Source organism: Asterias amurensis, chromosome 14 (assembly GCF_032118995.1).
Source record: "Asterias amurensis chromosome 14, ASM3211899v1".
In the NCBI taxonomy this organism is placed as follows: domain Eukaryota; kingdom Metazoa; phylum Echinodermata; class Asteroidea; order Forcipulatida; family Asteriidae; genus Asterias; species Asterias amurensis.
In genome coordinates, this window is record NC_092661.1 from 18511518 (window position 1) to 18537925 (window position 26408).

The 26408-nt window shown below is 36.5% G+C and overlaps 3 protein-coding genes across 4 annotated transcripts in view; 2 read left to right on the top strand and 1 right to left on the bottom strand.

The window, feature by feature from the left end:
• Nucleotides 1-26408, bottom strand: part of LOC139947222 (pyridoxal kinase-like) — an 84076-nt gene that overhangs the window by 16109 nt on the left and 41559 nt on the right. The window lies entirely within an intron of this gene.
• LOC139947481 (uncharacterized) lies at nt 1112-17119 on the top strand. Of its 2 annotated transcripts, none has more exons than XM_071945404.1 (3): nt 1112-1190; nt 1788-1993; nt 5490-8281. In XM_071945404.1, exons 2-3 carry the CDS (start codon nt 1796-1798, stop codon nt 7149-7151), a joined length of 1860 nt encoding a protein of 619 aa, XP_071801505.1. In that variant the 5' UTR covers nt 1112-1190; nt 1788-1795; the 3' UTR covers nt 7152-8281. The 2 variants fall into 2 exon arrangements, with proteins under 2 accessions (XP_071801505.1, XP_071801504.1); XM_071945403.1 differs by lacking the exons at nt 1112-1190; nt 5490-8281 and adding exons at nt 13022-13227; nt 14512-17119 and having other exon boundaries at nt 1975-1993.
• Nucleotides 20942-26267, top strand: LOC139947221 (uncharacterized). Its single transcript, XM_071945095.1, has 3 exons — nt 20942-21039; nt 23640-23842; nt 24148-26267. The coding sequence occupies exons 2-3, from the start codon at nt 23645-23647 to the stop codon at nt 25849-25851; spliced, it is 1902 nt and encodes a 633-aa protein (XP_071801196.1). The 5' UTR covers nt 20942-21039; nt 23640-23644; the 3' UTR covers nt 25852-26267.

Genomic DNA, 26408 nt, shown 5'->3' on the forward strand with positions numbered 1-26408 from the left:
CATGGAGGTTCAGCGAGGACATTGCTGGCTTTGTAAGGTTTAACTTGAACAGACCATTCATCAACCTGATTGCGGAGACGTGCAAATCAGTTTCTTAACTGCAACATGTTTTTCATTAATTTGCGTACAGTTTAAAACCAAAGGTCATTACCAGATAAAATGGATCCTTTGCATATGGGCAATTCCATGGTCAGTCGCATTACACTTTTCTGTGTCATTTCTTGATCTTGGTGACTATTTATATTATAAGTATCCTGTTAGATACTCTGTGTCATTTCTTGATCTTGGTGCTAATAGTTCTATGTGAGATACTATTTCCACTAAGTTTATAGACTGATTTGTACTTGAAACCCAAGGCTTTGAATTGATGATATTAGAAATGTTGTGGGCTTTGTGCTCTGGGTGTTATAACATTGTAAAAAGCGGTCAGTCGCATTACACAAAAAGAATATGGTAAAAATTACACTAGTCATAATTCAAAAGTTTCCTCTAACTAAAAAACTTGTGAAAGTTTTTCTACATGTAACACACAACTCTTATACATGAGTATCTAACAGGATACTTATAATATAAATAGTCAGCAACTTGAACTTTTAGGAATACATGGGAAAACCATGGTCAGTCGCATTATAGGTCAGTCGCATTACAGTTTTCCAGTCAATTTACCTAAGCCTACAGGGAGCCCAAGCTGAGTTCTTATTTGGCAAAATTGGGTTCATTCCTTGTCAACAACTAAAAAATAAACTGGTTTCATATGTTACCTATAACTTCTAAGTGGAAAGAAAGTTGTGACAACAATTTTATTTTTTGGTGTCATGTCCATGTTTGCTTGGAATTGCCCATAAGAATCCTTTATGCAACTTGATCAAACACTTCAAAGTGTATTTCACATCTGGGAACTTCCCTTCACATTGCAACTACATTTATGCATTGTTAATCATTAGATCTCTGACACTTAGATCCGCAATCCTCACAAAACAAATAGAGTGTTCCTCACACTTGACAAAACATTTTTGTGTGTGCAAGGCGGTGATCTTAGGTAAGATCAAGGTCTAATTTTTGCAGCAATGCATGATAATATTTAATCTAGACAGAGACAGATCATATCACAGTGATAACCGGGCAGATTTGATGTAGGATCCCTTTGTGGATTTACTCCAAAGAACTACCATTAGTGGTTATTTTAAAGGGTGAGTTTCACTGTAATCTAAAATTGATTATGGCTAACAACTTGTCTCTTGTCCCACGAAGTGACCTATCTTTAAAAAAAATTTTTATAAAAACTGTTAGCATAATCCTTCATGTTAACATTTTTAGCAAGCTGGTTTATACTTACTGAGAATGCGATGCGAATTTGACGTGAATTTGACCTCACAACTCTGTTTTCGGAGCGATATTGGCAAGAGAATTGAGCACACCTCAACTGCTGCGAACTATTCGATGCGAATTTGTCAACATTCATATTGCATTCGCAGGAAGTATGAACCAGGCTTTACAAGTAACAATTTTGTGTTCCTACGAAGTAACCTATCTTAACACGTCCTTTCACTTATGACTTACTAGTGCTACAGTACAGTTCGAAACTCGCATGTTTGACTTTTGTGTCTTCATGAAGTGACATATCTGTCAGATATATTGAAGTGTAGTGTTTCCATTAAGTGCAAGTGACTATGTGAGTGCATTAGAGTCTCTCTATTAACAAAGTCTAGGGAAAAAAAAATCAAAAAAAAAATCAACGTTATTTGAGTGATTAATTATGTTCATTTTGTTTCTCTCTTGTATGTTAGAAACAAACATGGACGTTCAGCGTGGACATTGCTGGCGTTGTGAAGTTCAACTGGAACAGACCATTAACTGTCCTGATTGCAAGATGGCGGAGTATTGTAGCTCAACGTGTGAACACAGAGACAGAGTTAGACATAGGAGTAGAGAGTGCCCATTATTTGGAACAAGATCATGCAACAAATGCAATAAGGAGGGTACAATGAAAGAGGTATGTCTGCTCAATCCTCTATCCGCACTTCTTATTTTAAAAAGAAAATTAATAACATTGCTTAAAGCCATTGGACCCTTTCGGTAAACAGTATTGTCCAATGCCCACACTTCGTGTATCACAACTTATATATAAAATAACAAACCTGTGAAAATTTAGGCTCAATCGGTCATCAGAGTCGGGAGAAAATTAACGGGAAAACCCACCCTTGTTTCCGCATGTTTCGCTGTGTCACCCATGACATGTGTTTAAAATAAATCCGTAATTCTCGCTATCAAGAATTTATACTATTTTAATGTTTTCTCAAAAAGTAAAGCATTTCATGGAATATTATTACAAGTGAAGTCTTTCACTATTACCTTCTGTAAACCCTGTAAGTTATTTGTAAATCTGTGAACTTTTTTTTTTTTTTCTGTACCGAAACTTTGAAGTAGTCAGAGAAAAAGAACAAGTCTCAACATGTTTTGTAGTTGACAAAATAAGGTAGGTATTCCAAAACATTTTCCATTCCCCTTCACAGTATTAAATGGCTAAAACGTGTTGGGGAACAAGAGGGTGTCCCTTTTTTGTTTTTTATTGTGGAGGGGGGGGGGTTTGAGGGGGGGGGGGAGTGGGGGTTGGGGATATGACTCCTGGCCAATTAAAACTGTGGTTTATCTCTGCATTTCTCATGAACAAGCTCCTGTTCAACACCCATGTTAGGCCATGAATACTATTCTTTACATCTATTCTTGATAATCTTATAATCTTATCTGAAGGCAAAACAAAATACACTCTTCAAGTAAATGTAAATATAGCTTTAAAAACAATGAAATTATCACATAAAAGCTTATAAAATGTAACATTTTACTGTTCAATTTTTAAATCTAAAAAGTCATGGTTTCCAAGAGGATGCACCAGGGTGAGGGGGGGGGGGGGGGGGGCAAGGTCATTAACTGGGCGTACACATTGAGTAAGATAGGGGGGAGTGGTCAACACCTGACCATCCCGCTGTCCATTAATAATATCAATAACAATAACAATAACAATAACAATAACAATAACAATAACAATAACAATAACAATAGCAATAGCAATAGCAATAGCAATAGCAATAGCAATAGCAATAGCAATAGCAATAGCAATAGCAATAGCAATAGCAATAGCAATAGCAATAGCAATAGCAATAGCAATAGCAATAGCAATAGCAATAGCAATAGCAATAGCAATAGCAATAGCAATAGCAATAGCAATAGCAATAGCAATAGCAATAGCAATAGCAATAGCAATAGCAATAGCAATAGCAATAGCAATAACAATAACAATAACAATAACAATAACATAAACAATAACAATAACAATAACAATAACAATAACAATAACAATAACAACTAGACATTAGGTGTTTGTGAACAAACACACAGCTGTTCCGTGTTATTTTGCTTGGATTAAGTGCTAAAATGACCAAGGAGTCTGTAACTGTAAAAAAAGTTTGAAAATCGGTTGTGTACAGGTTAAATTTGGGGCACGGTTGTTCTAATTTTATTTTTGATGCCTAAGGAGTCTAAAACGGTTGTGTAGTTCTTAAGATATGGTCCCACTTCCGGTTGACCCGGAAGTAAAGGTCAACATGGGGTCACGGCCAGCCAATGCGAATTTCCAATGTCAAAGGAGTAAATAACCAAAACAAAATTGAAAATCGTTTGTGTAGTTCTTAAGATATGGTCCCACTTCCGGTTGACCCGGAAGAAAAGGTCAACATGGGGGTCATGGTTTTCAAAGTTAATGTTTAATGCCTAAGGAGTCTATAACTGAAAAAGTTTAAAAATCGGTTGTATAGTTCTTGAGAAATGATCCCACTTCCGGTTGACCCGGAAATAAAGGTCAACACAAGGTCACAGTTTTCAAAGTTAATATTTAATGTCTAAGTTGTCTAAAACTGAAAGAAGTTTGAAAATCGGTTGTGTAGTTCTTGAGATATGGTCCCACTTCCGGTTGACTCGGAAGAAGAGGTCAAAATGGGGTCACGAATTTTCCCCAACAAAATTTAATGCCTAAGGAGTCTATAACTGAAGAAAATAATTAAATCGGTTGTGTAACTCTTGAGATATAGTCCCACTTCCGGTTGACCGGGTATAAGAGGTCAAATCGGGGTCACGGTTACCCAATGCAAATCTATCATGACTAAGGAGTCTATTACTGAAAAAAACTTTGAATTCGGCCGTTCACTTCTTGAGATATAGTGCTGCAAAGAAAAACTCATTAAAGCTTCTAATTATCATAAATTATCACGTAATGACATCACAGTTTTAAAATTGTGTTTTTCGTACTAACAAATTTCATAAGGTACACGATGGTGTGTAACTTACCCCAATCCAATGCCTTTTACAAAAAAACCTATTAGAACGTACATTCGTTTTAACGAAAACCCTGAACCATCGTAGGATTCTAATGTATGCCTATTGGTTGTGTACAAATCCAATGGAGTATGTCCATAACACGGTTAGAAAAAAAAAAATACAATGATGCCACCATCAGGACAGCTTCGTAGACTCCCCTCAAGTAAGTCCTCCATCCAAACAGGTCCACACTGTATTGCAAACACCCATAGAGAAAGTGTACAGCCCCATGAATCCAACTGCACCCAGTTTAGTGACTACATCCAGAAGTACTACGTTGTACCCATGACGCCAAGATTTTAATTTATTCGTTAATGATAGACGTCCCTTGATTGGTTTTAATGGACGGAAACCATTATTTTTAGAATCAGTATATTTTTCAACACAAAATATCAAATTTAGGAAACAAACAGATAAATAATTTTGAAGTTATTAAGTTTTTGACCATTTAAATGTTGACATTTGAAGAGCCATTGTGTTTGTGCACAGACACAAAACGTGCAATACATGACGTCATGGTGACATCGTCCGGATTTTAAGGCCATGGAATAGTTATACAGTACCCAAAAAGCACAAAATTGAAAAAAAAAATTGCGATCGGACGTATAGTTTGTGAGATATGGCAGTCTAAAGATTGGCTAATTAAATATTCATGTCGTTATAACTTAGTTAATTAATTATTTAATTTATGCAAATTACATTTCACTGCAACTTCAAGACCTAAGCTTTAATATGATATAGGGTCTGACTCTTTTATACTAAGCCAAGTATGATTTTTGGCTTTAACAAAATGCCCTGGTTAAACCTATGGGCTTTTGACGGAAACAAATAATAATAACAAATAAAAATCTTGACGATTTCAATAGCTGTTCCAACTAAAGTTCGAAACAGCTAATAATAATAATAATAATAATAATAATAATAATAATAATAATAATAATAATAATAATAATAATAATAATAATAATAATAATAATAATAATAATAATAATAATAATAATAATAATAATAATAATAATAATAATAATAATAATAGCGGCACAAAAAACAACAACATGCATTTTCTTTACACAAAGTGTTAACTCATATACAAGCAATCATTCGTTTATTCTTTCCAGTGTGGAGGCTGCAACAACGCATGGTACTGTAACAAGGATTGCCAGAGAAGTGATTGGGCAAATCATAAGACGTCATGCGACAAAACAAAGGCAGCTATAGTGACAGTTGCAGCTCAATTAAGGGAGTTATATTGTACAATGCAAACGGACAGACTTGATGCTTTCCATTATTATTTTGGAAAGTGCATTGCCAAAGACTTCTTGCAACTTGATAACAATGAGTGGTCTGATGGGTCATTGAAGAAAACTGACTTGAACAGGGACTATCATATTTTGTCAGCTGGTTGCGGAGACTTACGCAACACTGTCTTGACAGCCGCTTCCCTCCCTGCCAGGTACCAGGGAAGTCTTTACATCACTCTCAATGACTTTGACCCCCTTGTCATGGCAAGGAATGTCTTGTTTCTCTTTATGTTGGTTCGGTTTGCAGACACTGAGGAAATTGAAAGCAGTCTGACTACCATCTGGTACTCGGTTCACATTACAAAGAAAGAGTATGACTTGATCAAGACCAGCTTGGATGAGCTCATTGAGATGACCCCTCAAAGACTCACAGAGGTCACTCAAGGGTTGGTCAAAGTTCAAGGTGAAGATCTTACAGTCATGAGTCAGGTTTGGGAAAAATGGAGATCACTTGAATGCGAACGGGAGAAAACATCCTCAATCAATCTCAGAAAACAAAGAAAAGAATTGATTGATGAAGAAACTGTACAAAAGTATGGCAAGGACAAGATATTTATTTATACAAATTGTTCACAATCATCCAATGCTGACAAGCAAATTAAAGAATGGTTTGACCATGGAATGTTCCTCCCCAAAGAAAAAAAACAAGAATTAATGTCATTTGATAACCCGACACTAACAGGGTGTGCAGCTGATTTCCCTAAAAAGCCGAGCCAAAAGGATTATGCCTTTGTGTACTGTATCAGAGCGTTTTTACATCCCTTCAGAGTATGGGATTGCTTGAGAATGAGGGAGTCTGAGACCAGACCAGACCCAACCCCTATGGAAATGTACCACAATTATATCACAAAACTCCTCAAGAAGGTAAAAAGCTTCATCCAGAATGGAAGACTTTTTATTCAAGTGTCACTAGCCTATTGTATGGGCTTTCCTTCAGTACATAATTCTCTAAAGATGCCAAACTATGATCGCATCTTCACATCCAATATTGCTGACTATGTTGGGTTTGCCAAGCTCCTGCAAGACTTCAAACCACTTCTTAATTCTAGTAATCACTACTCAGTACTTGTTACTGAGACATTAATCTGGACACATTTTCTACCTCAGGCTGACTGTCAACCTGAGGACACAGAATATGAATCTTGCATTGAATCATACTGTCTGGACACAGGCAGGGATTTGGGCAACCATAGTTTTGACATTGGACGTGACAACCGGTTAGAGTACTTTGATAATGCCCCTCACTTTATAGCATATCTGCGTGCACAAATCATGGCAGGGGGTCTTGGGGTACAGCCATTGACTTATTTGCCGTCATTTGGTGAAGTGATGAAGTACAATGGTCTGCAAATGCGTGACTTTCGTAAGAAGCTGAATCGTCATGTCCCATTTCAGTATCGAGTGAATGCTCGTGATTTGACCCTAATCAGTGCAACTGAAAGAGCAGTGGAGTGGTCTCTGCCACACACTGATGGCTAAGTTCAATGAAGTTTGAGATTTAAGATCAATATAGCTTAAAGTCACCTGGAAGTGGTATTTTGTCAAAATATAGCTTTTGTCACTAAAATATGTTTTGATGAGTGGAATATGAATAAACAATTAACTAAGGTACTTAAAAATTGGTTTCCATTTTATTTACAAATTTAAAAGTAGGCCCGACCCGAGAGGGCGCTGTTCGTGACATCAATCGAGGCGCAATATTTGAAGAGAATTGTGTAGTCTGGCCCCGTACACTACGTCTGGATACCTGATCGTATGATGCTTACGTACAGAACTACGGTCACGGAGCAGACTGCACGCACTGTATGGCTGCTGTGCGGACGATCCACTCCGATTACCCAGCACGGTGAATCGCATGCAGTGCCAACACAAGATAGTGACGCTTGGCGCAAGCTAAAAACATGCCCTCAAAGTTGAAACAATACCGGATTGTTTTCAAGTTTTCAGGCAAATGCTCCTTTAGGTTCGTCCTGTCTTTCAGGTACCTTCTTCGACTTCCCACTAGCTGCAAAAATTGTTGGGATGGCATAATGTTTTAGAAAAGATCTTTCCTCTTCATGTCAAAATGGGTGGCATGACAGCTTTGCAAACCGACCCCATCTTTAGTTGTTTTGCTGCATCAAGCAGCAATACACCTGGTCGACAATGCCGGAAAAATGCAAGAAAAAAAAACTTTTTTGAAACGTACAAACTCACGACTAGGACTTGCATGTACTTGCACCTACGTGTGTTCAATGTTGTGACTGTGATTATGTTAACCTTTCTTACAATCAGGGAAAACAATGTTAGGTTTCATTGATGTGGAACTGATTGTATTCATTGTCTCATGCTTCATTTATATTGAGAGTTACTCCATTTTATTATTATCTTAAATATCAGTCTGAGTTTGGTCATACTGATGAGGTGAAGGAGTAACATTTGCTGAAAGCTTCCGTCTTCTTGTTTCACATGTTTGTCATGTATTTCTTCTAATTTAAAATGTTTTACAGTTGAAGTCTATTTTGGGAGAAGTGGTTTCGATTGAGAATTGTTAAAGGGTCTATGTAACTTTTGTAGGACAAAAAGCACAATGTCCACAGATTTACACTAAACTTACACAGTTTGAAGATAATGATAGCAGAAAGCTTCCCTGAAAATATTACGTGCTGAGGTGCTGTAGTTTTGGGGAAATGAGTAAAACAATGTCATGAAAATAATTTTCGTCTCATGAGACGAAAATCATTTTAAGCATTACAAATGTATTTTCATGACATTGTTTTACTAATTTCTCAAAAACTACAGCACCTCAGTAAGTAATATTTGAAGGGAAGCTTTCCACTATCATTATCTTCAAACCCTGTAAGTTTAATGTAAATCTATGGACATTTTGAAAAGGTACCCAAATCCTTTAAATCAAATTGCTTAATTTTGTGGTTATAACGTTAATGTTGATTGTATCACACAGCACTATAGTTCAAAGAGTTGTAATCATTCGCATCACAATGTCTTTATTTTGGCCTTGTGCATGTATGTAGTATTGCATAAATCCATCTGTGAGTCCAGTCCTGGGTTTTGAGAACAAGGACAAAGCTCTAACAACTATCCAAGTTTGCTAATAAGACTGCTTTATGATTTGTTTTGATTCCTAATGAAGGTTGTTCACAAAGTGACCTTTGAACTACAGTGTTTATCTCAGTTTATGGTAATAAAGATGTGTATTCTCTATTTACTCTCTATTTACAGGGGCCTGTTTTCCGCAGTTAGAGTCTGTTTTGAAAAACTCACTAAGGTCGGTTTGAGTCTATTTTCTATTTTAGGTTGTTTTGAATATCGATTTCGTCTAGTTCAGATCCAATTCTAGATCTGTATCAGTTTATGTCATCTCCCACCGGTGATGTGTGTTTACTGTTGCTACTTTTTTGAACGTTTCTCTTACGTTTTTAGTTCATCCGTTTTTGCATGTCACAAATCAGTGACCACGGCAAATCACCTGCTGGCATCTTAGGAATTTTGTTTAGGGTGTGGCAAGACTCTTTTTCATTACACAGGTACCTTGCTGTGGGTATTTCTTATCTCTTCTGTTTCTGGTTCCGTTTTGGTTAAGTTCGCCGTATTTTCCGTAGTCAACCCCAGCTAGTTTGTCATTGACAATTTCATAAGTAGTATATTTCTACATTGTATAATATTTAATGTCACTTATTGCAATTGTATAAATGTATTGGTTATGGTAAAATTACTTCCTGTCTATTTTGATGATTTGGGCTATTTGAAGTTATTTTTCTAGTCCAAAAGCTATTCTGTATTTATTTGGGATCCAAAATAGATTCAACACTAAATTTGGGTATGCAAAGGTTTTATGGTGCCACTGGCAAAGTTGTTTTATTCTCCAAAGTCTTATTTTGGACACAACATGTTTGTTTCTTAAATTACTTTTATTATACTGTTTGTATTTCCAAACAGTTTTGTTCTATCCTATCCCAGGTTTAAACCACTGTACATAACCGTTATGTCTCACTGTGTTGATTGAAGTGATTTTCCCCAGTAACAATTTGTAAGTGTTAAATAAGTTTGGTCTATAATTGTTATAATTGTTCATCGTTTGTTATCGAATTGGTGCAACGTAGATTTGATGAAGCCTTTAATAATTGCTTTCTTTAATCAATCTGGAGACCCACAATTGCTCATTTTCTTTGATCTTTTTGGAGGGTATTGATTGTTTATTTTCTTATAATCTTTCCGGAAACCTTCAATTGCATTTTCTTTAATATTTCTAGAAACCTCTGATTGCTTGTTTTCTCTAAATACCCTTCTTGTATTTTTGATTTGATTATTGAGTAAATTAATTAACTATTTCATTATTTGTTATTTTAGTTCACCTGCTCCTCGCCGAGTTATAAAATAAACTACCAAGTCGATTTACACAATTTGTCTACCGACTGTTCATTAATTGCGTCATTACAATGACAGTTTAAGTCTATTTGGATGAAGTTTTTGAACAGTATAGTCAGAACAACTATTTTGTGTGCATCTGTAGAGTTGTATTGAGTTTACCCATTGAAACCCTGTGTGAAACTACACTAAACACCAATCATCTGAGAGGTTTGAATATTATACATAAATAACGCTTTATTTGAAAATATTTAAAGGAATCATTTTGTGATGTGTAAAAAGAATGCATCATGTATAATGAAAATAAAAGATGGAAAAGCTGATCCATTGCAGCTAGTGGTTTTTGTGACAATTGTGCAACAGACCCTTCCCATGAAATATGTAAATTGCACATAGCACGTGCGCACTATAACGTTTTGGTTGGCAAAATGAGGGAACATCGCGCTGTTTTGTACACGGCTAATGGGTGCGTGACGCAGATGCGATTGCACGTCTGCTTAGTGCACAACTCTATGGTGTTTGCCAACCAACAGGGTCTGTACGCATGCGTGAATGTAATAAGCATATTTCATGGGATGGGTCCATTGCATCTTGTTCACCAAAAGCGTATAAGCATATTACAATAATATTCATAAATACACGGGATAGTTTATCTATTCTGATTGGTCGAGAAAAAATCACATGGGCATGTTGAAATGTGCAACAATGGTGAGAAGTGCATTTTAACACTGGATGGTATGCAAGAATTTGCAGGTGCTTATTTATGCTTCATGCAATCAAAACAGATTGGTACTCTATTATTAGTGAGCGTTGAGCATCGCACTTAATTTGACCATTCTCAAAATAGTGCCCAATGATGTGACAGAAAATGAAAATGTACACTCAGACTTCATGCTCCCCCGTATTATTTTGGAAACTGCATTGGTTTTTTTAAAAAGCATTCTAAAGGTGTTTTGGTCTTAGAAGCATTAGATTGTTTGATTTGGGTTTTATTTTTGTTTTAGAAGAATTCAATTGTTTTGGGGTCTTAGAAGCATAAGATTGTTTGATTTTTGTTTTGATTTTTTTTTTGAAACATTTGATTGGTTGTTTTTTTGTCTATTGATTGTTCGATTTTTGGGGGGGTTTCACTTAGAAGCATTCATTTTTTTGATTGTTTTTCTGTTGATTGTTCAACTGTTTTGGGGTTTAGAAGCATTTAATTAGGTTCCATTGTTTTTATCCAATAAAAATGTTCAAACGTAAAGTATACTTTTGAAAAGTATACTTTACCTTTAAACATTTTGTATCAATATGAAATCATTCATCATACCCAAACATTCGATGAAAGAACTTGATTCCTAACTTTTAACTGAAGTTACAAACACTGCTTGTATGTAAGTAAATGACGTTTTACTTGGAAATACTTTTAATTTTGTAAGAAAGTGTAATAAAGAATGCATCATGTATTTTGAAAATAAAAGATGGAAAAGCTGATCAAAGAATTAATACATTGCAGCGGTTGAATTTTTGTGACAATTGTGCCATTGCATCTTGTTCACCAAAAGCGTATATGTATATATATATTAAAATAATCTTCATACCAAGGATCCATTCTGTATGGTCGAGAGGAGATCACATGGGCATGTTTAAATGTGTGAAATAAACATGGTGAGAAGTGTTTCAACATAATGCGTGGCACGCAAGAAAATAAAATCAGGTAATAATTGCTGACAAACAATTGAAAATGTATGTCCAGTACTACTTGTACTTTTCATACATTACAAAGTACAGTGAACTTGAAAGCGTAAACTTTTGTTGTTGTTGCTGGATTAAAAACATTGACAACAAAGTGAAAAATGTAGGATCACTCAGTTATTTTGAAAACATGCCATTTCAGTAAGGGACTTCAATTAGGCAGGCAGAGCACTGCAGCCAGAGCCAAAGCCATAGGTTTAAAGCATGAATGTTGCACTCTGAAAGACTGGCATCCAGACCGAGATTATTGTTCATTGCGTGACTAGGTACATTTGTACAGGTAGGGGGAAATAACATGCGTGGGTGTTTTTGTTCAAAATCAATTCATGCTAGAATATGCAAACTCATAAAATGAGGTTGTTTTGTCTGAATGGTTTGACATTACAAGTGAAGTATGCCACTTCTCATCAAGGGAACCCCCTTTTGGGAATAGATTGAGCAATAACAGCTGAACTTTTACATAAAAAAGACCAACAGACTTTATAACTTTCAGAACTCAATCCAGGCTTCTACACTGACAACAGAAAGAAAATAAACTTCCAATAGTAACTCAAAAACATCACATAAATATTTAGGATTGGTTTATGAAAACAGTACTTTGACTTCAAGGTGAGTATTCAAAGTTTTTGAAAAGCCAAGAGTTAACTTCATGCTTTAAAGGCAGAAGTAATTTTCCATAAATTTGATTTTGAGACCTCAGATTTAGAATTTGAGGTCTCGAAATCAAGCATCTGAAAGCACACAAAGGCATTTTTTCTTTCATTTTTATCTCGCAACTTCGACGACCGATTGAGCTCAACTTTTCACAGGTTTGTTGTTTTATGCATATGTTGAGATACAGCAAGTGAGAAGACTGATCTTTGACAATTACCAATAGTTTCCAGTGTCTTTAAATCAAATAAATTCAAACATGTGTTCCTAAAGTGGATTTAAATCAACTACCAGATGTATCAAATTATGGATAAATTAAAAAGAAACCACAACGGAAACTGGCTGGATAAATTTCAACTAATTTTGCATTTAACAAAGAAAAGTTGACTAGATCAGGACTAGATCAGGACAACTGCAAACTCCGGATTAATAGTGGTTTACCAACTGAACTATATCTAGCACTATGTCAGCGACCTGGCCCTCTTATTAAAAAAACTTTGTTCAGGGGTTGCCAGTCAGAAGCCGTTCAAGGAGTAACTGCCATATTTTTAGAGATAATTTAAGTTAATTTTGTTTCTCTTTTTGTGTCTTAGAAATAAACATGGACGTTCAGTGTGGACATTGCTGGCGTTGTAAAGATCAACTGGAACAGACCATTCACTGTCCTGATTGCAAGATGGCGGAGTATTGTAGCCCAACATGTGAAGAAAGAGACAGAGCTAGACATAGGAGTAGAGAGTGCCCGTTATTTGGAACAAGATCATGCAACAACTGCAATAAGAAGGGTAAAATGAAAGAGGTATGTTGTGTGTTGAGTGAGTGCAAGAAAAATTCTCACATAGGACTGTCATGAAAGCTTGAGTCAAGCCCAATTCCTTACATCATGAAACTTAATGTGATGAATTACGACAATGGGCCACTGGGTGGCAGCAGACATAGAAGCTAATTTTTCATTGTCAAAATAATGGGTAGATTTGAGCTAGTCTGGTCCCCTGACCAAAGATTCCTTGACGTCTCTTGTTAAAAATCTTAGGTCAGGTATCACCCACGGTTAAAAATAGAGCATGACGCAACTGGTCAGGGTCGGGGTCATCTCCAGGGAAACCATGTCTGCACTAGTTGCGTTAATGTAATCCTCCTCCCGACAGCCGCCAGGCCGGAGGGTTACGAGATTATTTTGATCAGCAATTAATTACAATCTGGTTCAACACGTATAATTTCGACAGCTAGTCACCAGATTTGCCCCATTTTTACCACTTTCGAAAATCATGAAACTTAATCCTCAATCAATGTCTAACTAGTGAACACTCAAGTCAAAACACCTTTGAAAAAATATGTTTGAAGAAAAAGGACACAAACTTACCAGATCCCGGAGCGATTTCCCAGGTTTATATATTTTGAACTTGTCGCATCGCTTCCAAACGCTTTATTTAGGCACAACGCCTGCATTGGCTTTAAATAACAACAGCTGGCATAAAAACTCCTGGATCAACGGCCGACAGGACTGACATTATGATTCCATACCCAACATGACGACAACACGTTCGGAACATTTCGGATAACTTCGAAAAAGGAGGAATTCCTCCTATTTGGTCACGTGATTTTGGGTGATACCGGACCCTAAATTCGACAGAACCTAGTCGGAGATTTTAGGGTCTGGGAACCAGACTAGATTTGAGCATTATATGCATAGCCCTGCAATACTACAACTGACACCCTCTACCTAAAGGGGTTAATTGCTTCACAACAAACACATTTTATAACAAAAATGCTTTTATTGGTTTCATTAAGTTCCCTGCACACTGTTGAGTTCACAAATCTTGAAAATGTTTTGAGCACATTTTATTTTCATAAATAAACAAACAAGTTTTAAGACATATTATAACGATAATTATCAATAAATATTATTTACTTACTCCATGTGTAAATTAATAAGTGCAAGATCAACATTTGCAAAACAATGCGAAAACGGGCACAGTCTAGCAGAACGTTTCAGCCACTTTTCACAAATTGGTAGTGGCAGTAAATTTATACTCAGATAGCTTTCAAAAACTGCAATGAAACTTTTACTTCTTTTCTTCAGTGTGGAGGTTGCAACTATGCATGGTACTGTAACAAAGAGTGTCAAAGAAGTGATTGGGTCAACCATAAAGGTTTTTGCATCAAGGCCAAGGACAACATAAAATCAACAGCAGCTCAAATTGGACTATTAAACTCCAGAATGCAAAGAGACAGACTTGGTGGTTCCCCTTATTATTTTGGAAACACTATTGCCAAAGACTTCTTGCAACTTGCTAACAATGAGTGGTCTGATGGGTCATTGAAGAAAACTGACTTAAACAGGGACTATCATATTTTGTCAGCTGGTTGCGGAGACTTACGCAACACTGTTTTGACTATTGCTTCCCTTCCTGCCAGGTACCAGGGAAGTCTTTACATCACTCTCAATGACTTTGACCCTTTTGTCATGGCTAGGAATGTCTTGTTTCTCTTTATGTTGGTTCGGTTTGCAGACACTGAGGGAATTGAGAGCAGTCTGACTACCATCTGGTACTCAGTTCACATTACAAAGAAAGAGTATGACCTGATCAAGACCAGCTTAGATGAGCTCATTCAGATGACCCCTCAAAGTCTCACAGAGGTCACTCAAGGGTTGGTCAAAGTTCAAGGTAAAGATCTTTCAGACATGAGTCAAGTTTGGGACAAATGGAGATCACTTGAATGCCAACGAAAGAAACAATCCTCAATAAATCTCAGAAAACAAAGACAAACTGCATTTGAGAAATTAAACCAAAAGCATGGGGATAATGTGAAGTATTGTTATACCAATCTTTTACTATCACCTGCTGTTAAAAAGCAAACTGAAGAATGGTTTGACCATGGTTTGTTCCTCCCCACAGAGAGGAAACAAGTGAAAATGTCATTTGATAACCCAACACTAACCGGACGTGAAGCTTCAGCGGCTCCAGGTTATGAAGCGCTAGTTAGGGTTTGGAATGCACCAAAGGCAAGCCCAAAAGATTTTGCCTTTGAATACTGCATCAGACCAGATTCACATCCCTTTAAAGTGTGGGATTGCTTGAGAGTGAGGGAGTCCGAGACCAGACCCTACCCAACCCCTATGGTGATGTACCACAACTACATCACAAAATTCCTCAAGAAGGTAAAAAGCTTCATCCAGAATGGAAGACTTTTTATTCAAGTGTCACTAGCCAATTGTATGGACTTTCCTTCAGTACATAATTCTCTAAAGATGTCAAGCTATGATCGCATCTTCACATCCAATATTGCTGACTATGTTGGTTTTGCCAAGCTCCTGCAAGACTTCAAACCACTTCTTAATTCTAGTAATCACTACTCAGTACTTGTTACTGAGACAATAAACTGGATACAAATTCTACCTCAGGCTGTCTGTCAACCTGGGAACACAGAATATGTATATTGCCTTGCGTCATACTGTCTGGACACAGGCAGGGATTGTGCTGACCTTAAGGATAATTTTGACATTGGACTCCAGAACTGGATGAACTACTTTGATAATGCCCCTCACTTTCTTGCATATCTGCGTGCACAAATCATGGCAGGAGGTTTCGGGGTACCACCATTGACTAATGTACCATCATTTGGCGAAGTGATGAAGTACAATGGTCTAGAAATGCGTGACTTTCGTAAGAAGCTGAATCGTCTTGTCCCATTTCAGTATCGAGTGAATGCTCGTGATTTGACCCTGATCAGTGCAACTGAAAGAGCAGTGGAGTGGTGTCTGCCACACACTGATGGCTAAGTTCAAAGAAGTTTGACATTTAACATAGATCGAAATCTAATCTAATCAGGTGCATGTACAATGTAGATCTTACTTGACTTACATAACTGCAAAGGAACTTAAATGAAGATTTAATTGGTAAATGTGTATTGAAGTAGTTTTTAGCTTTAATTATAGATATAGAGCTTGTAAGCGCTTAGCACACAAATCAAATTGTGTTTCCATCCAAAAGCCTCAAAAGTATGCATGGCACCTGGGCCAACTTTTTTCCATTCAGTCACATGCAAGTTAAGATTTCAGCCAGCCAAGTTGCTTTATAAGTAGGAAGGTTATAACTAGTGAATTCTACTTGCTCAACTTTAACTTGGAGTAAAGAGTGACCATTAGCATTGTAGACATACGTTTAATCTTGATATCATGGATTTGAATGACACACTAATAACCAGTAGAAACAATAGACTCTAAGAACTGTTGCATATTAATACAATCTGATAAAAGCCAGATTTCAGGTTATAGTATTTAGACTGAATTCAACCTGCAAGAAAATCTTCAGTTACAAAGCAGGGTCTAATGTGGGCAACCAACAATCTGCGAATTGAAACTCGCCTTTGTAGCCTTCAATGAGGTTTATGTAAGCCTCACGTGATTTAGTAATCAATAATATGCAATTTGTAGTGGAGAGTTGCATACAGTAATTAATAAAAACCTTTGGTTAGAAGCCTTCCACAGCATTTGGTAGTTTAAAGCATTTTGAGATACATTTCACTTCAAAGATATATGGTTAAAAATGCATCCACTTTTTGAGATGAAGTTTTCAGATGTCAGTTTCATTGTGTTTATCAACATTTATATAAAAGGATTTAAACAATTGAATGATATAGTGCTTCTAAAACCGAAACTTTTGGTTTTAGAAACATCTGATTGTGTTTTTTTTTTGTCTTTGAAGCAATAGATTGTTTGGTTGTTTTATTTTGTTCGCTTTAGAAGCATTCAATTGTTTGATTGTATTTTAGTTGTTTTAGAGGCATTTAGTTTGTTATTTTTGGTCTTAGAGGCAGTAGATTGTTCGATTGTTTTTGTTTTTTAGAAGCATTTGGGTATTTGATTGTTTTTCGGTTGATTGTTCAATTGTTTTAGGGGTTTTACTGAGAAGCATTTGTGTGTTTGATTGTTTTTCGGTTGATTGCTCAACTGTTTTGGGGGTTCAGAAGCATTTTATTGTTTTATACAAAATGTTTAAAGGCAAAGTATACTTTAAAAAAGTATACTTTGCCATAAATATTTTATAGCAATAATATCGAAGTCTTATATAGCGCACGTATCTACCAAACAAGGTACTCAAGACGCTGAGTATATACAAACTTTCAGAAAGATAGGTTATTGCAGTGATGAATAGCAATATGAAACCATTCCTGTACATTAGTTGAAAGAACTTGATTCATTACTGTTCATTACTTGAAAATCCTGATTTTAAAAACCAAGCCTTGAAGTCAGAATAAGATTTTATTATACGTAAATTCTAATGCTTGATGATAAGGTAGATCTAATGTGAAAAACAGCAATGTGTGACAAATTTGTTAAGGGTATGAAAATGATTGATGTTAATTGTCTATTTAAGACATTGTACTGGACTGTTACATACTGAGAATTTGTTTTGTGTGAAAACTCACTGTATATAATTGTTCAGGTACCAATCAAACAGAACTACATTACTGAGTAATGGAAATACTGTCAAAGTACAAGAATTTGCACATTAAGAAGACCTTAGGTAAGTTCTGTTGATTTCATCATTAGTAAGTAACACAACAAGTACACTCTATTTGCTTTATCATAGACTAGGCCGATGTGACAATACTTCAATCTCTCCGCCATCCTGGTGACTCTTAATAGAGCACTTGACAAGCTCTCCCCTAACATGATAGCAAGACCTATTTTTTGTTACAACAAAACTGCTGACCAAAGTTAATGAATACATGTACATGTATGTCCATTTGTTTTACACAAGGATAGCATAAATATTACAGTAATATAGAGTGATCATCTAATTACAAGCTAATAATGGTAATTTCTATGCAAACCCATTGTTTTAAGGAATTTTTCCCCACAAATGACAATTATTCTCTTGGTCAAGTGGAAAAGTTTAGTGTCCCGACCTTTACAGTGACTTTGTGATGGGTCAACTTTGAAGTTTGAACAGAGTACAAGGAGAGTTTCCGTTGTCAGCAAAATCTTTAGGTACACCACCATAGGTTAAGATTGTTAAAGACAATAATGAACTGTCGAATAATAAACCTAAATTAAAACTTACAGTATATTCACAGAATAAAATTTAAGTTTGAATTCAGGTCTTTCAGTGAACTTTCAAAATAACCAATCAGAGACTGGTCCAGCTTCAGTGACCAGCAACAGTTAAGGCTTTACAGTTAAGTGTGCACAGAGATGATTAGGAGTCATTCCAAATCAATTAACACGTTTCATCAAATCTGAATTCTTGAAGAATTCTCACAGTCGTAATATGTCAGGGGTGAGTTTTGATCTTCGATGTTTTAAGTTGTAGTTTTAATGTTTAGTTTGTTTGAACTGATTTGTTGTAGTATTTAATGATCTCAAAGTATTTCTTTTGAGTAGGTGAGTGTAATATAAAAGAACTTTTGTTTAATCCAAATAGTTCAAGATATTGTTACTATGACTGTTTAAACCTTAGCTAACCAGTGGAAACAATGTTAGGTTTCATTGATGTGAATTTGATTGTATTAATTGTCTCATGTTCTTGAGAGTTACTCAGCTTATTCTCATAGCTTGAATATCAGCCTGAGTATGGTCAATGATGAAGTGTTTGAGTTACATTTGCTGGAAGTGTTCATGCCAGCTTCTTACTTCTTGTGTTTAACTTGATTATTCATATCTTGTCTTGTATTTCCTGTAAGTGAATTAGCTTCAAATTTGATTTGTGAATCAAATTACTTTATTTTGTGGTTTTAAATACTGGAATAAAAGGGTAGCGACAAGTTCTTAATCAGCCTTTTAAAACCGACTGGGTCGTGGCCATGCGATAGAGCCCAAGCCGAAGGCCTTTATCGCACGGCCACAACCCTGCAAGGTTTTAAACCGCCAGTTAAGAATGAGTCACTACTCTTTTATTCCCATTCATGAATTCATGTGCGAGTCCTGGTACTGAAAGCCCTAACTTTGCAAGTTTTGCTACTAAATTGTCATGGTGTAGGTTTAGTAAGAATGACTGTTTATTGGGGTTTTTTATTCTCAATGAAGAGTTATTCACTAAGTGATCTTTGAACTACTGTGAAGTGTGTTTAGCTCAGTTTTTAAGTCAGTTTTTAGTCTATTTTTTTAATAGTTGGGTCTGTTTTTTTAAAATTTTATTTAGTTCAGATAAGTTTTGGGTATGCTTTAAGTTTGTTTTATAAGAATCATCTATTTGAATAAAAGTCTTTGAACAGTAGGAAATCAGAACAGACAATAATTTTGTGTGCATCTGTAGTGTCGTTTAAGTTTACCCTCTGTTGAACTCTGTGTGAAACCACACCAACAATCCAGAGTTTGGATTATACAACATTATTATTATTATTATTTCACTTAACCACAGCATGCAAAAGAAAGATCAAAACTTCCTTTGTGCCTTTACCTCCTAGAGTCAGGCAATGTTAAAATGCGGGATATTTACATGATGAGATCATGTTTTAAACAAATGCCTTGCGTGCAGGAGCTGACTTACATGTTTGCACAAAGCAGTCAATATGTAGGCTGGTTGTCAAATTGAAAATCTGTTAGTATGCGCGCGCACGCACAGCCGTTAATGTAGCATGCAGTTAGACCCTTCGCAAAACAGAGCCAGAGGAAGCGACAGAAAATGAAATTTACAGGAAAGTATTGAAGATTTTTCATCATTATTAGTATGCCTTTTAACATAAAGGGTTTTATGAATGGGGAAAAGAGTAGTAATTCTGTATAACCGGAAGTTTAAAACCTTGGAGGGTCATCCTCACAAGAGAGGAACTCACCTTTTGTCAGTTTAAAACTGCTGGTATAAGAATGAGTTCAAATGAAAACCTTTTCGCAACACTAGGTGGCAGCAGACTTATCAGGTAAATCCATTATTCTAGACAGAGTGTGCACATGCTCAGAGCTACAGAAACAACGGAATACTACCTGGTATGTCTGCTGCCAGGTACCGTCTCAACGTTACATTGAGCCTAGCAGAGAAATTATTTTAAATTATATTTCAAACTGTCTAAATAAATTCAAATGTATTTTTCTGGAGTGGATTTCTTAAGAAAGAAAGTAAGAACAAATTTGAGTGTCCAGGTTTTTTCCTCTCTATGTTTCTTAGACATAAGAATGGACGTTCAGCGTGGACGATGCTGGCGTTGTGAAGTTCAACTTGAACAGACCATTCATCATCCTGATTGCGGAGATGTGCAATTCAGTTTCTTTAAAACTGCAACATGTTTTTCAATAATTTGAATACAGTTTAAAACCAAAAGTCATTACCAGATAAAATTTATCTATTGCATATGAATCCTTTATGCAACCTGATCAAACACTTCAAAGTGTATTTCACACCTGGGAACTTCCCATCACATTGCAACATTCATGCATTGTTAATCATTAGATCCCTGACACCGCTGTCCTCACAAAACAAATAGAGTGTTCTTCATACTTGACAAAACCATTTTGTCTGTGCAAGGTGGTGGCAACAGGAAAAATCAAGGTCTAATTTTTGCAGCAATATATTTAATGTAGACAGAGCAGTGATAACCGGACTGAGTTGGTGAAGGATCCTATTGTGGATTTACTCCAAAGAACTACCGTTAGTGCTTATTTTAAAGGGTGAGTTTCCACTGTAATCTAAATATTAACTATAACTGATAGACTTAAAAGTCCTTAGTCCCATGAAGTGACCTATCTGTGAAAAATAGTTTTTACATAAACTATTAAGATATGTTAACATTAAACTAACACAGAACAGTTTTGTATCACAAATTAGTTTTGAGGACTTTTTACCAGGTGTGCCATTTTGTGTACCAACGAAGTGACCCATGTTATTTCACTTATGACATACCTAGTGCTACAGTACAGTTCGAAACTCACATGTTTGTCTTTGGCGTTTTCACAAAGTGACCTACCTGTCAGATTGATTGAAGCATAGCGTTTCCATGATGTGACCTACATATGGCGTTGTGCGGGAAAAACTCACTTGTTTCCTCATTTTCATAATGTGTTTAGGAATAAATTACTCATTAAAATAGTGGCAAGAAAGAAAACATATTGACTGTTTGTTACAAATAAAGACAAAAAAGTAGTAAGCAGACTCTGCAACAGTAAAATGATTTGGCTGTGGACCATATAAGTTACTTTTTGGGACTAGCTAAAATATACTAAAGTATTACATAAGTCAGGTTTTCGCCACAGCTAAAACACAGTTAATGCAGTCTGCTTTGACAAACCATGAAGTGAAAGTTTCATTTTATAACACAGTTTGATTACCAAAGAAATAAGTGACTTTTTTTAAATTCTGAATATGGCTTCTGAAAGTGTTGCCTTACAACTGAATTGGTACCGTGTGACGTTGCAAATATTAAGATGTTTTAGTGAAGTGAATTTAAAGACACTGTACACCTTTGGTTATTGTCATAGACCAGTCTTCTCACTTGGTGTTTCTCAACATATGCACAAAATAACAAACTTGTGTATAATTGAGCTCAATTGGTCATCAAAGTTGCGAGATAATATTGGAAGAAAAAAATCCTTGTCACACAAAGTTGTGTGCTTTCAGATGCTTGAATTCGAGACCTCAAAATCAAATTCTGAGGTTTCAAAATCAATTTCAAATATTTTAGTGAATAATTGCTTCTTTCTTGAAAACGAAATTACTTCAGAGGGAGCCATTTCTAACAATGTTTTATACTATCAACATCTCTCCATTGAACGACTAACAAGTAGGTTTTTATGCTCACAATTATTTTGAGCAATTACCAACAATAACCAGTGGCTCTAAACCAACAAAGGAATGTGGCAAATTCTAATCAAATTTTGGATAACCCCAAATTATACTACATCAACAAAACAAAATAAAAAAACTAGACATTAGGTGTTTGTGAACAAACACAAAGCTGTTCCGTGTTCTTTTGCTTGGATTATGTGCTAAAATTACCAAGCAGTCTATAACTGAAAAAAGGTTTGAAAATGCTGAATAGTGTCTAGAGTTATGGTGCCACTTCCGGTTGACCCAGAATTAGAGGTCGACATGGGGTCATGGTAACCTATGGCTAATCTCCAATGCCCAAGGAGTCTCTAACTGGAAAAAGTTAGAAAATCGATATTGTCCCACTTTGGGTTGACCCGGAAGTAGAGGTCAACCTGAGGTCACGGTGTTTCAAAATGTATCTCCAATCCCCAAGGAGTCTATAACTACAAACGGTCTTAAAATCGGCCATGTACTTCTTGAGATATGGTCCCACTTCTGTGTGGCTCAGAAGTAGAGGTCAACTTGAGGTCACGGTTTTTCAAAGTTTATTTTCAACGCCTAAGGGGTCTTAAATTGAAAAAAGTTAGAAAATTGGTTGTATAGTACTTGAGATATGGTCCCACTTCCGGTTGACCCGGAAGTAGAGGTCAATTTGAGGTAACGGGTTTTTGCAAGTTATCTCCAATCCCCTAGGAGTCTGTAACTACAAACAGTCTAAAAATCGGCCGTGTACTTCTTGAGATATGGTCCCACTTCCGGTTGACCTGGAAGTAGAGGTCAACTTGAGGTGACGGTTTTTCCAAATTAATCTTTAACGCCCAAGGGGTCTAAAGCTGAAAAAAAGTTTGAAAATCGGTTGTATATTACTTGAGATATAGTTCCACTTCCGGTTGACCCGGAAGTAGAGGTCAACTTGAGGTCACGGTTTTTCCAAGTTAATCTCCAATCCCCAAGGAGCCTTTAATTACAAACAGTCTAAAATCGGCCGTGTACTTCTTGAGATATGGTCCCACTTCCGGTTGACCCGGAAGTAGAGGTCAACTTGAGGTCACAGGTTTTCAAAATTAATCTTCAATCCCCAAGGAGTCTATACCTACAAACGGGGTAAGAATCCGCCGTGAACTTCTTGAGATATGATGCTACAAAGATTTCCCAATTAAATATGCAAATGAGGATCACATGGTTAATTAACTAAGAATTTTAAAACTGTTTTGTTAGAGTAAAGCTTATGGTCTAGGAGATTAGGTTTAAAGAAAAAAACGTGTGCAATTGCTATGGGTTTTAGGCGGAAACAAAGAATAAGAAAAAAAATAAAAATCTCGACAGAAACAATACCTGTTCCGACGGTAGGTCGGAACAGCTCATAAAAATAATAAAAAATCTCGACGAAAACAATACCTGTTCCAACGGTAGGTCGGAACAGCTAATTATTGGGCCTATTCTTTTTTTGTTTTCTTCATAGAAATAATGGATGTTCAGCGAGGACATTGCTGGCGTTGTGAAGTTCAACTGGAACAGACCATTCACTGTCCTGATTGCAAGATGGCGGAGTATTGTAGCTCAACATGTGAACACAGAGACAGAGTTAGACATAGGAGTAGAGAGTGCCCATTATTTGGAACAAGATCATGCAACAAATGCAAAAAGAAGGGAACAATGAAAGAGGTATGTCTGCTTTAATTTCAATCATTTTCCCCTAAATATTTTAAACAGACAATTGATACCATGCTTTGTTGATTGTGCAGATGTGTTGAATCATTCTCAAAATGTATTGTAATTTAAAAACAACTTATTCAAATTATTGTCCTTTATGTTGCTTACTTAAAATAAATATTGTTGTCCCTTGCTTGGCATGTAAAATCTTGAAGAGACAAATCAGAGCTCTTCTTAACTAGATCACACCAGCAGACAAATACACTTGCACAATAAAAACAGTTAATATGTTTTGTTCTGCCATTATTTCTTCCCAGTGTGGAGCTTGTAACTACGCATGGTACTGTAACAGAGAGTGTCAAAGAAGTGATTGGGCCAATCATAAGAAGTCATGCAACAACACAATAGCATACATATCAACAAACGCAGCTACCCTAACACATATGTACTATAAAATGCGTACAGACAGGCTTAGTGGTTCCCCTTATTACATTGGAAACTGCATTGCTAGAGACTTCCTTCAACTTGATAACAATGAATGGTCTGATGGTGATGGGTCAATAAAGAAAACTGACTTGAACAGGGATTTTCATATTTTGTCAGCTGGATGCGGAGACTTACGCAACACTGTCTTGACAGCAGCTTCCCTCCCTACCAGGTACCAGGGAAGTCTTTACATCACTCTCAATGACTTTGACCCTTTTGTCATGGCTAGGAATGTCTTGTTTCTCTTTATGTTGGTTCGGTTTGCAGACACTGAGGGAATTGAGAGCAGTCTGACTACCATCTGGTACTCAGTTCACATTACAAAGAAAGAGTATGACTTGATCAAGACCAGCTTAGATGAGCTCATTCAGATGACCCCTCAAAGTCTCACAGAGGTCACTCAAGGGTTGGTCAAAGTTCAAGGTAAAGATCTTGCAGTCATGAGTCAAGTTTGGGACAAATGGAAATCCTTAGAATGCCAACGAAAGAAACACTTCTCAATCAATCTCAGAAAACAAAGAAAAACAGCTTTTGAGAGATTTAACGAACAAGGGGAGGGCACAAAGTATTGTTACACAAATCGCGTGCTGCCTTCTAAAGCTAAAAAACAGACAGAGGAATGGTTTGACCATGGAATGTTCTTGTCAAAAGAAACAAAACAAAAATTAGTGTCATTTGATAACCCAACACTAACAGGACGTGAAGCTTCAGGAGGCCCAGGTTATGGACCAGTTATGTGGAATCGGGATGCACCAGTCGCAAGCCCTAATGATTCTGCCTTTGTATACTGTGTCAGACCAGATTCACATCCCTTCAAAGTATGGGATTGCTTGAGAGTGAGGGAGTCCGAGACCAGCCCCTGCTCATCCCCGATGGTGATGTACCACAACTACATCACAAAACTCCTCATGAAGGTAAAAAGCTTCATCCAGAATGGAAGACTTTTTATTCAAGTGTCACTAGCCAATTGTATGGACTTTCCTTCAGTACATAACTCTCTAAAGATGCCAAACTATGATCGCATCTTCACATCCAATATTGCTGACTATGTTGGGTTTGCCAAGCTCCTGCAAGACTTCAAACCACTTCTTAATTCTAGTAATCACTACTCAGTACTTGTTACTGAGACAATAAACTGGACACAAATTCTATCTCAGGCTGTCTGTCGACCTGAGAACACAGAATATGCATCTTGCATTGCATCATACTGTCTGGACACAGGCAGGGATTATGCTGACCTTAAGGACAATTTTGACATTGGACCTCACACCTGGATGGACTACTTTGATAATGCCCCTTACTTTCTTGCATATCTGCGTGCACAAATCATGGCAGGGGGTCCTGGGATACAGCCATTGACTAATGTGCCATCATTTGGTGAAGTGATGAAGTACAATGGCCTAGAAATGCGTGACTTTCGTAAGAAGCTGAATCGTCTTGTCCCATTTCATCATCGAGTCAATGCTCGTGATTTGACCCTGATCAGTGTAACTGATAGAGCAGTGGAGTGGTGTCTGCCACACACTGATGGCTAAGTTCAAAGAAGTTTGACATTTAACTTAGATCGATATCTAATCTAATCAGGTGCATGTACAGTGTAGATCTTACTTGACTTACATAATTGCCAAGGAATATTTAATGAGGATTTAAGTGGTAAATGTGGATTGAAGTAGTTTTTAGCTTTAATTATAGATACAGAGCTTGTAAGCGCTTAGCACACAAATCAAATTGTGTTTCCATCCAAAAGCCTCAAAAGTATGCATGGCACCTGGGTCAACTTTTTTCATTCAGTCACATGCAAGTTTAAGATTTCAGCCAGCCAAGTTGCTTTATAAGTAAGAAGGTTATAACAAGTGCATTCTACTTGCTCAACTTTAACTTAGAGTAAAGAGTGACCAAACATTAGCATTGTAGACATACATTTAATCTTGATCATGTATTTGAATGACACACTAACCTGTAGAAACAATAGACTCTAAGAACTGTTGCATAAGTACAATCTGATAGAAGCCAGATTTCAAGTTATAGTATTTAGACTGTAATCAACCTGCAGGAACATTTTCAGTTATTAACAGAGTCTAATCTTTGTGGA

What these genes read in the sequence shown, in the direction of transcription:
- LOC139947481 (XM_071945403.1), top strand. Translation starts at nt 13,030, where the DNA reads ATGGACGTTCAGTGTGGACATTGCTGGCGTTGTAAAGATCAACTGGAA. An exon ending in AGAAGGGTAAAATGAAAGAG is followed by an intron (nt 13,228 to 14,511) that starts GTATGTTGTGTG and finishes TCTTTTCTTCAG; the next exon opens with TGTGGAGGTTGCAACTATGC.
- LOC139947221 (XM_071945095.1), top strand. Translation starts at nt 23,645, where the DNA reads ATGGATGTTCAGCGAGGACATTGCTGGCGTTGTGAAGTTCAACTGGAA. An exon ending in AGAAGGGAACAATGAAAGAG is followed by an intron (nt 23,843 to 24,147) that starts GTATGTCTGCTT and finishes ATTTCTTCCCAG; the next exon opens with TGTGGAGCTTGTAACTACGC.